Source organism: Medicago sativa, chromosome 8 (assembly GCF_051527215.1).
Source record: "Medicago sativa cultivar Bolivia chromosome 8, Bolivia_mono, whole genome shotgun sequence".
NCBI lineage: Eukaryota > Viridiplantae > Streptophyta > Magnoliopsida > Fabales > Fabaceae > Medicago > Medicago sativa.
This window is the reverse complement of record NC_140756.1, coordinates 67,065,964-67,081,703: the sequence shown is the minus strand read 5'-3', so window position 1 is coordinate 67,081,703 and position 15,740 is coordinate 67,065,964. Positions and strand designations below refer to the sequence as shown.

General features: G+C 33.0%; 1 protein-coding gene across 2 annotated transcripts; it reads left to right on the top strand.

Moving 5' to 3' along the window:
* Positions 1-5,332: 5,332 nt before the first annotated feature.
* On the top strand, positions 5,333-10,567 carry LOC146900738 (uncharacterized). 2 transcript variants are annotated; one of them, XM_085739047.1, is made up of 8 exons: positions 5,333-5,579; positions 6,233-7,687; positions 7,866-7,955; positions 8,044-8,098; positions 8,651-8,799; positions 9,350-9,439; positions 9,917-10,045; positions 10,157-10,567. In XM_085739047.1, exons 1-8 carry the CDS (start codon positions 5,496-5,498, stop codon positions 10,247-10,249), a joined length of 2,145 nt encoding a protein of 714 aa, XP_085595173.1. In that variant the 5' UTR covers positions 5,333-5,495; the 3' UTR covers positions 10,250-10,567. The 2 variants fall into 2 exon arrangements, with proteins under 2 accessions (XP_085595173.1, XP_085595172.1); XM_085739046.1 differs by having other exon boundaries at positions 7,767-7,955.
* The last annotated feature ends 5,173 nt before the right edge of the window (positions 10,568-15,740 follow it).

Below are 15,740 nucleotides of genomic sequence, written 5' to 3'. Positions count from 1 at the left end.
TTTATGGTTGTAACTTAGCCTATGAGGCAGTTACTTACATTAGTGATGTTAGTCATGACTGTACATGATGTAATATGGTAGATAGTGGGCGAAAAACTTGTCAATCAATGTTAGTTTAACTTGCTTAGTTATTCTTAGTCTATAAATACTCCATAGTAAAGATTATTCAACATACACACACATCAAATCAAACAAATATTTATAGATATTTTATCTTTCCTTTAGCACTTTCACTTACTTTTTCCCAGTAGTTCACCCTCTAACACTCACACTCTTTAGAGTTGTATATGAACCCACAACTAAGAAATAGAGTCCCTTTCTCAGCATAATCGCTCGATCTAAAAATGGGATCATGGTCTAAAATGAAAAATCAGCCTACATGTCATCTTATTAGCTGATAAATCCATAAATCAACCAAGTTGTCATGAACTCGACTGATCACACGTCCACTCGACTCAGCACTAGATTTTGCACCACGACAACAAATTCTAATTGCCCATGTTGGAAAATAAAGTCGAAAATCATAAAATACATTAAATAGTGCACATGACTTACATTTTATTAAAATTAGTATTTGTTTGTTGATTTGAAATTAGGGTAACAAATTAGGGTTCTGAGTCGCAAAAAAGCATTAGACGAGAAGAAGGCGACTAGGAGAAAAACGAAGACGACATGAAACAATGGTCGTTCATGGTGAAGGAAGGTGGAAAGTTGTTCAATAATTGTTCCTCTCAAAACACGGTCTCTTCATTTCACTATCAATCGATATATTAGAAACATGGGATGAGTTTGAAAAAGAAATTCTTCCATTTTTTGTGTTTCAAAAGTAGGAAACAATAACAAGAATCAGAAGAAAATTAGGGTTCTTTGTCAACAACTTATATATGAAACTTAAGAAAACTAGATTAATTGGACGATGAATTTAATGGAGACGATGGCGCATTATAGAAAGAATGATGTAAAAAAAACTAAAAGAAAAAAAGAGAAGAATAAATGTGTTTTAATGAAGATGGAGAACAAGACTTTCCAATCATTAGAGAAGATTTTGGAGGGCGTTTAGACTTTGGTTTTGGGAGATGACTTTGTGGTTTTGAGGTTTTAGTTTTTATTGGTTTCGGGGGCCCTCAGTGGAGGGTGTTTTTGGTTTGTTTGTATAAGTTTGTATTTGATGTATGAATGTTTGTTTGAGTGTTACGCGTATATACGACACACTTTTTCTTTGTATGTTGCTATTTAAGTCTCCTAGCATAGCATTCCTCATGCTAAGCTAGGATTCTTTGCGTTTTGAATAAATTTCATTTTAACTTCTTAAAAAAAAATTCTTATATTTTTTTAAACATTTTTTAATTTTAAAATCCACGTAAGTGTTTTTCACTTGTTATGATGCTAACAAATGAAAAAAAAAAAAAAAGGTAAGATTGGGGGGCTGAAATTGAGCAATTGAATCTTGGTGCTAAAATTGAACAATTAAAACATGTGGGTTCAAATCAAACAATTCTAAAGCTTGTGGGGGCAAAATTGTACTTAAATTGTTTAATTATTGAAAAAAGAATAACATATATAACTTTTTTATTTATGAGAAGTAATTAATTTGGTTCAATTAAAGGAGAAAATATTTCTTGACCAAAAAAAAGAGAAAATATTTATAGAGATAGGATCCGCTGACACCAAATCTTAGCCCTCCGTTTCATTTTAATCAAAGGCTCATAATTACTCACATTAAGTAACGGTGAACTCTTTTGGTGTGCTTTAATTTTGCTCTTTAATTTTATTTTATTTTTGGTAAAAAAATCTCGTTCTTCTTTTTTTTGACAATAAAAAAATCTCGTTCTTTATAATATTATTAAGTGCAATTTATTTGTATGGATGCCAATAACATATTATTGTAAAATTCATATTCAAAGTAGTTATTATTTTATGAAAAATTGACATAAACTTGTTGAAAAGGGGATCACAATGATGTTGGATTGCCTTTTGATTCTTGATAGATAAATTCTACGCTTAGTAAAATATACATCAATCCTTTTCATCCTTTTTCTAATTGAATTTCTGGAAATTTTATTTTTTGCAAATTATCATTTGTATTAAATTTCTGGAAATTTCAATCGACACTCTTTAAAAGTTTCTCTCTTATGTTTCTCTTTCTCTCTATCATGCCCAGATTATGTTTATGTTAAGTGTTCAATTTTCTACAAAATCTCTTTCAAATGAATTACTTAATCTACTTTATAATGATTAACAATTTAACGTAGTAACAATTCAGATTCTTCTATACCAATGGTGTGGTGCATTAGCCGCAATCAGTTATTAATATTCGATTGTAAAAAATGATAATTTGTATTATTACTATTATTATTGTCCTGAGATCCACCATTCGATTCAATTGAATAGTTAAATTCAAGTTTTATTGGGATGCCAAGAAACATGGGATATACAAAATTGGGATCAAATATTGGATTTGAATAGGTAGAAACAATTCATAAAATGATTTTAGTTGATAAGTCAAATTTGCAGAGATCCAAAAAGTTGTTTTGCTATAAAAAAGAAGAGAAAAGAAGAGTATTTTAATTTTGCAGACAAGAGAATAAGGAGGATCATGATATGATCATATTTCCAATTTGAGTTTTTTAATCATTGAATACAATAATAGTGTGTGATTGCAAGAAAGAATACACAATAAAGAGAAATATGGCACTAAAATTAGCCTTTGATTAAATAGAATAAATGGTTGAGATTTGGTGTCAACGAATCCGTTGACACCTGGTGTCAACGGATCCTGACTCATATTTATATTAGCTATAGCGTTAAAATTGATAATATCATTAAAATTGATTTTGGAATTATTTTTTTTTTGAATTGTTTGGAAAGAAAATTATGTTATATTCAAAATTGTTATTAACATAATTATTGGTTTGACAGAATCAAATGATAAAATTTGCAAGAATAAATTTATTCAAGTTAACATAATAGTGTATATCATGCAATATGCAATGAAATTGGCTCAATTTTATTTTTGATAATATCATTATTTATATGATAAATCATTAAAAGTACTTATTTTGGATAGAAAATTATATTATACTATCTATGTTTTTATCCAAAAGCATTTGAATTAGATGATAATTGATCTCTTTTAATTTTATTAAAGGTTATGAGCAGACATGACAATGGGATGGGGTGAGGACGAGTTTTACCTACCCATTTTTCATCCCCAACTCTCATATACTTACCAATTACCCTGCCTATACTTAAGGAAAATAAGAAAGTGAATCTCATCTTTGTCCCCAACGGGTTTCGGTATCCCCGCTCGATCCTCATCCTCACAAGGAATCATTTTTTTATTAATTTTTTTCAGCCTCGAGGGCAATGTTGTAGTGCATTATACAACAATATGCTCATTTTAATATTTCGTTGACTATATGATTTGGTTGGTTCTTTAAATATCAATTGCAAATTTGATGACATGACAAATATCAATGAGTAATAAAGTAATTTTTAACATTCGAGACGGGTTTTATTATGTGTCCAGGATGGGTACATATATCCTTATTACCCGTCCCATACTCGTGATTTGAAATCGAGAAAAATCCAAACCCATACTAAAACCCACTTAAACCAGGGAAAACCCATCAAATCGGGATGGGTTCGGGCAGGTAACTGCATGTATAAGTTTTGCTGCCATGCCTAGTTGTGAGTCAAACTCAACAATGTTAAATCTCTTCAGAAAGAGCTTTGCAATCCGTTAACCAAAATTTGAAAAATTAGTCTATATAGTTGCGGAAAAAAAAAATACAATCTAAGTTTTTCTTTGATCCTTATAAAAAAGAAGTTTTTTTTCATCAGCAAATACTATCTAATTTTACAAAGATAGTTACAAAACAGTAGTCAATAGTGATACTTTATTTAATCACGAGAAATGATAAATACACTCTATTTTCAACACTCATTCTCTTATTCGATGAAATCAATTTGTGACCAACTCATTCCAAAGTGTGAGCCTCATCTTGATTTAAGACATTAAAAAGGTGAGTATTGAAGAATGTTGCTAGCACCACTCTTAATCTCTGAAGCCCATATACTTTATAATTGATGAAGTTTCTTGTCTGACACGTATCTGATACGGACACATCGAGGAAATATCGGGAAATTAATTTTTATTTTTTGGAAAAAAAACGTTCGATACTTTTTTGATACGGCTGTCTTGTACTTCCGATACGGCTTACTAGTCTGATTCATACTCCCGATACATTTTTGTATCCTTTTCCTCTTTCGTTTTTTTAATGCATAGCAACGCTCAAGCACACATATAAAATCAAAACCTTGAGTTTGTCCACATCATATTTATCAATTTTAGCTATGTTTATATATTGTGCATTTATATATGTAATTTTAAATTTATCTTTTTTAATAATGTATCCTAGACCTATGGTATCTTGAATTTTAAAATTTTCATGTATCGCTGTATCGGTATCATATCATATCCATATCGTGTCAAATACGTGAGTATCATAGCTCTTAATCATAATTTTCCTCCTCAATTTTTTTGTTAATGTTTTCCCATAGGTTTCCTAATTTTTTTTATAAGCACCGTTCATATAAAAAAAATAGTAATTTTTGTTAATAATAATATACAGACTTAATTATAATTTTGGTCCCATATTTTTACTCATTCGTGTAATTAGTCTCTATATTTTAAAATTACTTAGTTTTGGTCACTTTTTCATATTTTTCAACAATTGGTGATATGACATATTTTAAAAGACATATCATATGATCTGATGATGGAGAATTATCACAACCATGACATTTAGAAAGAAAAAAAAACCTAGAATAACATCAATTTAAATATGATATATCACAAATTTTTTTTTTTGGTCAATGATATATCATAATTTTTAAGTTCAAAAATCTGACAGATGACCAAAATCATGTGATTTTAAAATTGGAAGACCACTTCGTAAATCAGCGAAAATAAGATGACCAAAACCGTAATTAAGCCTATAATATATAATAATGATATATAATTAAATTCCCAAGGAAATAATTTCTTTTTAGACAAAAAAAAATTCCCAAAGAAATAATATGAAAATATAAACAAAAATGAATATAAAGTAGTCAAATGAATTTACAATTAAATTTGTCCAAATACATTTTATTCTTTCTTCTTTTTTTTTGGTCAAACATTTTACTCTTTCTAGAATTCATTAAAAAGGAATCAGTTAATAAAATAAATCACAAAATTAATAAAAAAAAAGTTAGTCAAAAAAAAAAAATCCAAAAAATACACAAAAACTAGATTATAAAAGAGAGAAACATGTACACCCATTTTTTTGTCACAAACCAAAATGAAATGAAAATGTTACCTCTCTTCCCCACTTCCTTTGTCATGCAGTTCACTGGTTAGAGAATCATTTCATTTCATTCCTCCGAATATTCCTTAAACTGACAGTGGTGTGGTTTGGAAGTTTCTGGAAACAGATCCTTCTTTTCCAGTCATGGGTAGCTCTCTTCCCTCTCCTCCTCCTCCTCCTCCTCCGTGGAATTCCGATGACGATTTTGTCCTCAAGAGCGCCGTTGAGGTATAACTACTCTCGTTACTTTTCAGTAATTTCACTTTTTTTTATGCTACAATTGAAACCCTAGACTCAATTATGCTCTGCGGCGGATGCATGTAGAGTGTTGTTGCCCCAACTGAAGAAAAAATATTTTTAATTTTTTTTTTTTTTTGCCTCAATAAATCAAGTTGTGAAGTAAATGTATGAAGTATAGTAAATTGTATTAATTTTAATCATTTATTTATTTTTCCAGTTTTTATAATCAATCATATAGTAACATTTTTAAATTGTGTATAAATTTTTTTGAACGTATTTTAGTGTACTTTGTGGATTCTGTTCAGTTTTTTTTTTTGTTGTACAAATTTATCATTTTTCTTTTATGAACATATTTTTGTGTAGTTTGGGTGTTTTGATCATGCAATTGCATATTTGTTTTGTAAAAAAACAACATTTTTCTTTTATGAACATATTTTCGTGTAGTTTGGTTGTTTTGTTCATATAATTGTGTATTTTTGCAATTTTTTTTTATGAACATATTTGTATAGTTTTTGTTAAAAAAATGTGTATTTTGTAAAAGATCAATATTTTTCTTTTATGAACACATTTTAGACTATTATTTTACCCTCAGTTTGAAATGTTTCTGGATCTGCCACTGATGATGCTTAATTGCTGTGTAGGGTGGAGCTTCACTGGAATCGTTGGCCAAAGGTGTTGTTTCCTTCTCCCAAAGGTATTCCGTTACGGAATTGACTGAGCGCTGGCGTTCTCTTCTCTACCATTATGACATTTCGGATGAAGCTTCCGTTGCCATGAACAATATGGAGGTTGCCAAGCCTAACGGTGATGGAATCAAGGAAGCAGTCTCTGTGGACCTTGGAATCAAGGAAGCAGCCTCTGTGGATGTTACTGCCCGGAAGAGGAAAACTCAGACCCTTCGCAAGAAGTACTACGCGATGCGGAAGAGACTTCGCACAGAGGTTTTTTTTAATACTTTTGATATGGCTTTACATGATGAGATGTGCATTGAAAATAACACCACTGAAAAAGAAATCGTTGGGTCTGGTAATATTAATGATTGTTTAAATAAGGATGTGAATAATAATTTGCTTGTCAATAGTTTAGTTAATTATGGGAATCAATTGGGGTTAGTGGGAGCTAGGGCGGGGTCATCTCATTCAATGAGTGAAGATCCACTTTGGAAGACAATGGAAGATGTCTCTGCACCTAACATGCCGGTCCATGCTAGTCTTGAAAATGGAGGTTCCGAGTCGAAAGAGACGATTCCCCATGTTTCTGACGCTCTCTTCAAATTGCCGAATGAAGACGAGCTTATGTTTGTGAATATAGACGAGAAAGACGTGACTGCAGTGAATAAACAGTCTGATGCGAATGTTGATTCAATTCTTTTGCGTTCTCCTTGTGACATTCAAGGCGAGGATATGTCTGTTGTTGGTGAGTCTCAGAAGTTGGTTGCAGAAACACGACTTGCTATGGCAAATGGTCCGTCTGCTGAGTTAGAGGTTGTTGCTGACTCGCCGGCTAGCAGTCATGGTGATTCCGGTTTTGTTGCTGATCGTGGAAATGAAGTCCAATCATCTGGTGCTGCGCATGGTTCTCACCCTAAGCCTGCTAATGAATTTAGGGTCTGTTCATTGAACACTGAAGATAGTGTCCCGTCCCCGACCGATGGCATTGAGGATGTAAACGAATCCACTGTAGTTCCTAATTCTGTGAACGTATCTGCTGTAGTAGTTCCTAATTCTGTGACTCCGAAACCCATATCAATTGTTAAAGAGGTGGGTTATCCAGATTCCTCCATCAGTAATCAAAAAAGAAATGAACCAGGTAGAAGTTTGAAATCAAGCAAGGATCATGTTGCTGCTGTAACGAAAAGAAAAGACATTCCTTCGAACTCTTCCTTGGCTTTGCAGTCAGTTCAACCAGGATTAGTGCCTAATATAAGCAAGGAAAACCCTGCTGCTGCTGTACCGAAAACTGAAAATCCCGCAAAGAACTCGATTTGTGCAGTTTCTAGACAGAGTAACAATTTCATTGTCAATACCAATCAAAGTCAAAGCAAATTAGTTCATGCAACCATGAAGCATGCCTCATATGGACAACCGACACAAGAGGTTAGATGTGTCCCTTGCTGGATACACAATTATACTTTTATTAAGAAAAAAGTTTATTGAAGTTATATGTTATTTACAGGTAATTCTTGCTCTGCCTTCACCTGTTAATACACATCCAAAGGAAGAGGAACATAAGACTTTACCTGATTCAGAAGCAAAACTATTATACATCAATCAGGAAATAGGCGATGACGATGATGAGAGTGATGATGATGATGAGAGTGATGATGAGCAAGAAATTCCGTACTTTTCTGATGTTGAGGGAATGGTAAGTATACTATGTTGCATTGAATAGTAATAATTCCCCATATTCATTTGTGTTTGTTTATCTCATATTCTTGATGTTGCTTGCTCAGATTCTTGAAATGGACTTAGGTCCAACCGATCAAGATACCAAGGCAACTACCGAAGGTATGTCACCTGGCACTAGATACAATACAAATATTACAGTTCTATTTAAAGTTCTTAATTTTTGAAAGGGCCTCCTGTTGCATAAGGCTGTTGTCATGTGGGATCTAGGAAGCACCAAATCTACACAACTTACCATGTAAATGGATGGTTTAATTCTGTTTCCAGAAATGGACGGTTTAGTTCTGTGTCCATAACTTATGGCCACCTTGTCATTAGATAGCCAACCTTACTCTTGTGCCTTAGCTCACCCTCTGCATAGGATTTTAAATTTTACTTCTAAGGTTGTTAAAAATTTGAAAATAAAGGTTTAAATTTTTGAATGAAAATGGAAATTCATTGCTTGGTTCTGCGTTTTTTCTTTGTTCCTGTGTGGTTTCTTATAATCGAATAAACACTCCTTATATTAGTAATATGCTGGTCAGCCTTCATAAATGTTTATGAAAACAATTACGGTTAAAATATTACTAATATTGCTCGTCATTGAGTTTGGCCATTTCTAGGTATTATAGTAATGGTTGTTTGTCTACTAATATTATATTCTTTTTACTCCAGTTTCAAGATTCCAAAACGAAGAAACTAAGAGGACCATCATAAGATTGGAGCAATCTTCTCAGGCCATGACACGAAGAGCCATGGATTCTCGCGGTGCACTTGCAGTATTGTATGGGCGCACTATGAAGGAATATATTATACAACCCGAGGTGCATTTATGAATTTGGAGCTCTTGTTTTCCTTTAAAATATGGGGAGAGGAACTTTTACCCATATTGCCTTCCACCTCATATCATCATAATGAATCATGTCATCCTGAGGTGCATGTTTGCATGTCGTCATGATTTATTGTCTTGCATAGTACTGGTCTAGTATCATTGCATTACAACTAATGCCCTAGCCTTGCCAATCGGGAAACAAATTTTGAACAGCTACCTTTCATTTCTTTCGTGACTACGTCTGTTAGATTTTGATATCTTCCTAGGAGTTTCAATGGTTGTTGAGGATAGTACTTTTCTTATCTTTGCGTTCCTTTTATATCTATGATAGTTATATTTAAATTTTGACGAAATCCACAAAAAGATTGACCTTTATTAGGATGAACATTAATGCAATGATGTCCTTTGTGTGTGCCTAGATCTACATTTAAATTTCTGATTTTGGTGTTTGCCTAATTTGGCGCTGCTCCAGAAGTTTGTCGTGTTTGTTCCCAGTTTAAATATTTTTTCTCATACTTTTACAATCTTTTTCTATTTCGTAGGTGATACTTGGCAGATTAACAGATGACGTACATGTTGATATTGACTTGGCTAAAGAAGGGCAATATGCTCACAACATATCAAGAAGACAAGTAAGATAGCTCGGAAACTGTTTCTACCAATTCCTTGCATGGTTGATTTTACTGATGAATTTAATGTCCTTTAAAGTTCATACATATCTATTTTCGGGGGAGGCAGGGTAGAATTGGGAAGGATTTGGTATTATTGTTTGAAAAGTAATGCATGAAATGATCTTTATCCATTCTAGCAAGTAGTAGCAGAATCACTACTACATTTTTGGTGTACTTCTAGAGCTTGTCAGATGACAAATTTTTATAAAGCTTTTATTTACCTATTTGGAGTGTGGTGGTGTTGTGAGTGTTTTTGGTGATTTAACTTAATGGGGTTATTTTGATGTTTCGTTATGCATGAGTGCAACACATAACGTAGACCAGAATAATATTTTGTTGATAATGAAAATCCAGAAATTTTTAATTGAATTTTCTCTTAAATTTCCTCTGCTGAATTTATATTAGAATGAAATGTAAACTACTACTTATTATCTATAGGCTTTAATAAAGATGGCGGCAGATGGTTCTTTCCGCATAAAGAATCTTGGCAAGAGGTCTATATTCTTGAATGGCAAAGAAGTTCCTACAGGACAGATGCGGGGTCTGAGATCTGGTAGTTTGATCCAGGTAACTGCATTTCCTTTTCCCTACGTAACTCCTATATTACAGTAGTGTGGTGATGTTGTTCTTTTTACCTTGAGTGCGTATTGATTTGGTAAATAAATGGCTTACATGCAGATTAGGGCGTTGGCATTCATCTTTGATGTCAATAAGAAATGCGTGGAGAAGTTTATAGAAAATGAGAAGGAACCTAGAGAGATAGAAGGATGACACCGAACAAAGACAAATGACATCAAAGGGTTGTAGAATAGCATTATGAAGCCAGCCAAAAATAGAAGTTATAATAGTTTATTATATCATATTAATGTGTTGTCGATCTAAAGTCAGATCTGTACAAATAGATAGAAGATAGAGAAACTATAGAGATATATGTATAAATGGCTGCTGCTCAATGGGGGGAACTTATCTTGATGTCATTGTCATCAATGTTCTTATTGTTGTTTTAAATAGTTTTGTTTTGGGATCTTACATTTCGAACAATCATCAATAAATTATTCAATGAATAAAGTTGTGTTATGGTTTCCAACATTTCTAACATGTCTCTGTCCCTCTCTCTCACCATGATTTTGGATGGTTGCTTTTAATTTATTGCATGGCTTTTTCCATTAGCCAAAACATTCCAATTCAGGAGCATGTGTCAACTGTCAATAGTACAGCCCTCATGGTCAGTGCCTGTCTCAGGCATCTCGATTACAGAATGAGTTAATTAAGTACTATAGTATTAAATATACCTGTATAAAACTAATTTGAGTCCTAAATCTATCAAACCCTCAATTTTTAAACAAGTGGGACGTTATTATGTCTTAAAATTGGTTTGGTTTGTGAAAGAAATAAAGTGGGTCATATCCAATCCACCACTTGTTTAGTGGTGCATGGATGGTCATAAGGGTAAAATGTACCTCTTGGCCTCTGGCTCTAGATCTGTGACTGTGAAGCATGTTCTGTCGTTGTAAGATGAAAACTAACCACAAAAGAGGAACGTAAATGCCATTCTGAATGGATGTTGGAATCAATTAATTCAGATTTTCATGTATAAAATATTTCGAGCTCAAGTCCGTTGTGGGTCATGTCTAAATTTGATGGTTTTGTCCGTAGTTGACACCTTGGTGGGTAGAGAAGTGTGATTGTTTATAAACTATCTCTAGCCTCGAATTTCATATAGTGTGTGAATTTTTGGTGTATCGTAACTAGTTCTCAGTCGAGGTTAAGTGGCTAAAAGGGTCTATCAACCCTTGATTTTGATAGACAACATCAATGATCAAAGGAGGGCCTCGAGCAGTGATCGAAAGTGATGGAGGGCAGCTAAGGACAATGGTTCTACATTTTCGACGATTGGAGAATGGGCATATCTGCAAACACCTAGAGCTGCTTTGTTCCATATAGGGTCAAAAATGTTATGTTGGACTCAGCTGGTTGATTCAAACATCACTTTGGACAATTGAGGTTAAACTAAGTAGTGATTTTCTTTAATTAGACTATACATATATTCTAATTATCATTTCATTGAATATTAAGCCTAACCGATTTAATATTTGTGTAAGCATGGTTGAAAATTTAAGGAGGCACACAACGCTGACCGAGTATCCTTTTTCCAGATTAAGATTCCAATCCCAAGTATCATCTACACAATCCTTCAAGAAAGTGTTAAATAACAATACACGACACTCTTCTACATGTTTTTCCTCCCAAATTAGTAACTTAAGCTGTCACTTCCGCGCCTCCCCAGCAACACCCTAACCTAAAGAGCACATCTCGACAACAAAAATCATTTAATTTCCAGCTAAGTCTAACAAACGTCTGAACCAAATATTTCCAGCTAAGATGATTTGGTAAAAAAAAACTGATAATTATATCGATAATTATCTCTTATTTCTATCTCTATTTCATGCTCGATACGAGAGAAAATCTTTGATGCCACAAATGAGAATCTAATAGCAATGAGATGAGAGCACAAACAATATTATGTACAAAAAAACTCTAAACACTAAATGCAAAATTGAACTCAACACACAGACCATCCTCGTGAGCTTAGCTGAGTTGGTAGGGACACTGCATAAAATATGCAAGGTCTGAGGTTCAAACCTTGTCCACCACCAAAAGAACGCGACACACGGAGATTTAGGGCGTGTCTACTTCATGAAAGTATTTAAAGTTTTCATTTTTCGACAATAGTTCACAGTTTCAAGTTTTCAAAATTTTAAAAATCTGTTTAAATTCTGTTTCCTGTTTTGAAACTAAACCTCACACATGAAATGTTTGTTTTAAACATATCCAATACTAGTATTTAACTAAACTTTGCACTGAGCCTCTGGTCCTCTATAAGAAATTCACACAAGTAATTTTTTATTTTTTATCAACAATCCTTCCCCTAGGGGACAAAAACCGTTGCGAAAGGTAAAGACAACACCTCCGTTTACCATAGCTGGAAAATCGATCTTGTATCTCACGACACTATTTTTTATTTTTGCTTTAGTCATAGGAATAAGAGATTTCTCGTGAGATACAAGATCGAAGATAAAAATTTACCTTTCACATTGCAATCATCAAGGACATCACCGAAGAAGTTGATATGAAGAATTGGTAGACTCCGGTATCTAATCAACGAGGCAATTATATTGTTTTGGTGCTCTCTTTTGACTTAAGAAAAGATGAAAAATCAAAATTTCCCCTGACCTAGTTGTTGGTACCTTGATTAGATTTTAACAACTCCAAAGGTGGAACATTGTCACTAAGACAGATAATCATCGTTGAATGAAATGCTTAGATCATTAGCTTAAATAATTATATTGTTTATTCAATTGAGAAATGTAAGGGTATAGGCACTCTTCCCTGATTTGATGAACTTCAAAGTTCATTAACAGAACATGAACAAAAGTTTAACAATGTTCATAAAGAAGAGATTGCAGGCACTAATGGTGAGCTCCGATAGAAGATTTGGAGGAAGAAGTGGATAGGAAAAGGAAGATGAGAACATTAATTGAGCAACAAGAGAGTGTTTCAAGTATTATAAACTAGGCCACTATTATAAATGTCTAGATTGGGAAAGGGAACACTAATTATGCACAAAATGAGGAGGAAGAAGAACTCATCTTGGTCGTTCATATGGAGGTGTGTAATTAGGGGTGGAATAGGTCAGGCTTCGAGCCGGACTTTCAAGGTCTAGTCTAACATTTTTAAAGATATGTCAAGTCTGAAAGCCTTTTTAAAAGTCTACTTTTATAAGTTTTGGAAACAATTTTTGTCAAATAAACAAGAAGAATGTTGTAAACATGAAATTGGTGCAGAACATAGTAGTTCAAATGAATATGGTCATATTTAAAGGAGCATAGAGGAAAAATGAATTGTAGATAGAATTTCTAAGCAATGCAACTGTCTTCTAAAATTTACGAATATTTAAAGTATTTTATTTTAATATAATAAATATGAATGTATTATTATGGCAACATAAAATTTCATTGTTATTGAAAATATTGCTGCACCATGGTCTCCATATGTTGCCTTTGTAACAGGTCTGATGAGTCCTCTATGCACCTTTTTCTCCGGTGTCCTGTGTCTTTTCAGTTGTGGGACTGGCTTCTGAAAGGGACTGAATTGTTTCTGGATCTGTCTACCATTACTTCTCTCTTCCTGAGCATCCTTGCTTTGCCTAGTAAGCTGGTGCGTTCTGTTATAAGCTCTGCGGCTGTGCACATCATTTGGTGCATCTGGATTGAGAGAAATGGCAGGCGTTTCTCCAGCAAAGTCACCCCCATGAGTACTCTTTTTAATAACGTGATTGCTGAAGTTAGACTAAGTTTTGTGCTGGATATTTTTAAAGGCTCTTCTGATATGGTAAATTTCAAAGTGGCCCGTCTCTTTGGTATTCCTTTAAAAGCTAAAAGAGTTAATCATATTCAAGATGTTGTTTGGGTTGCTCTTTCATCCGGCTGCACCAAAATCAACTGCGATGGCTCAACTTTCGGGAGTCCCTCAACTGGTGCCATTGGTGTGATTTTTCGTGATTTCTCCGGCAGGTTCCTTGGTGCCTTTTCACAAAATATTGGTATTGCATCCCCCATTGAAACTGAATTTGCAGCTTGTCTTTTTGCTATGGAAAAGGCTATGGATCTTCATCTTTGTGATATTTGGATTGAAACAGATTCTATTAGTGTAGTTAATGCTTTCCATAAACAAGGGAGTGTACCTTGGAGGATGCAAACTAGATGGCATAATTGCCTTCATTTTTGTTCTCAGATTCGTTGTCGCTGCACTCATGTACATAGAGAGGGAAATTTGGTGGCTGATGCATTAGCCAAAAATGGTCAAAGTCTCGCCCCTCAGTCTTCTCAGTGGTGGACGACGCCACCGGCTTTTACTTTACATTTACTGTATAGGGATGCTTTAGGATTACCAAACTCAAGGGTCTCTATGACCTAATTTTTGTATGTGGTTCAGGCTGCTCCTGATTTCATTTTAATGCATTTCTAGCTTTATCCAAAAAAAAAAAAATTAATCGCATAGAGGTATTGAAAATATTACTATTAATTTTTAATTATATATATAAACTACCCTCTTTTTTTTGACAGAATATATAAACTAGCCTCGACATTATGTCCAAATTTATTATAGATGATGTCAACTATAGAAAACTTGTATTGAAGTAAGCATGACATGGCAACGGGTGAACTAAACCATAGTGTGAATCAACTATATCCAACCTCGAAAAAAAGACTCAAGCATTGAAATCATTGATAAAAAACCATAAGCATTAATTTTTTTTAGGGGTCGGTGAAACCATAAAAATTAAATATATTATTAGTATTATTTTATATCATTATTTGTGTATTATCATTTATATGTTGGTTAAAATGTCATTTGTTATTTATTGTTATGTATTACTCCCTCCGTTTTAAAATGAGTGTCGCTTTAGCCAAAAAAATTTGTTTCAAAATGAATGTCACTTTCAGTTTCCAATACAATAATAACTTTTTCTTTTCAATTGTACCCTCCAATTAATACTCTGCACACTACTTTCAAAGTATTACTTTTAAAACTAACCAATAGTTAATAAGGATAATTTGGTAAAATAACCATTCTCTTTCTTTTAATCATTGCATTTCTTAATATGTGTGCAAACACCTAAAACGACACTCATTTTAAAACGGAGGGAGTATTTTGTATTCCATTGACAATATATTTTTTATGTATTTTGTATCATTTTTAATTGTATTAGTATTTAAAATTTGTTTAGGTAAAATTTATTAAAATATTTTTTTACAACTTTAATAATTAATTTTTTATGCATTTTAATCAAAATAGTTAAATTAATATTAATTTTGAATCATAACTAATTATAAATAAAAAATATAAACATTTGAGGTCAAGTTTGAGTTCTTTATAAACAGTCGCTGTTACAGTAAAAACAACTTTTGTTTTTAAACAAAAAAGGAGCATAGTGCTTCCTTTTATATCAATAAAAGCAGAGATACAAAGGAAGAGGGGGCTATGCCAAAATCCTTTAAGCTAATTAAATCTAAAGTTAGGTAATCCTAATTGTTTCTAGTAAAATTTGGCATAATCTCGAAAGGGACTTTATCCAACCAAGTTAAAGTTTGAACATTAAATCCTAGATTTGTCATTTTATCAACACAATGGTTTCTTTCTCTAAAGATATGAGAATCAATGAAGTTCATATTTCTTGTAAGATCCATACGGTCTAACC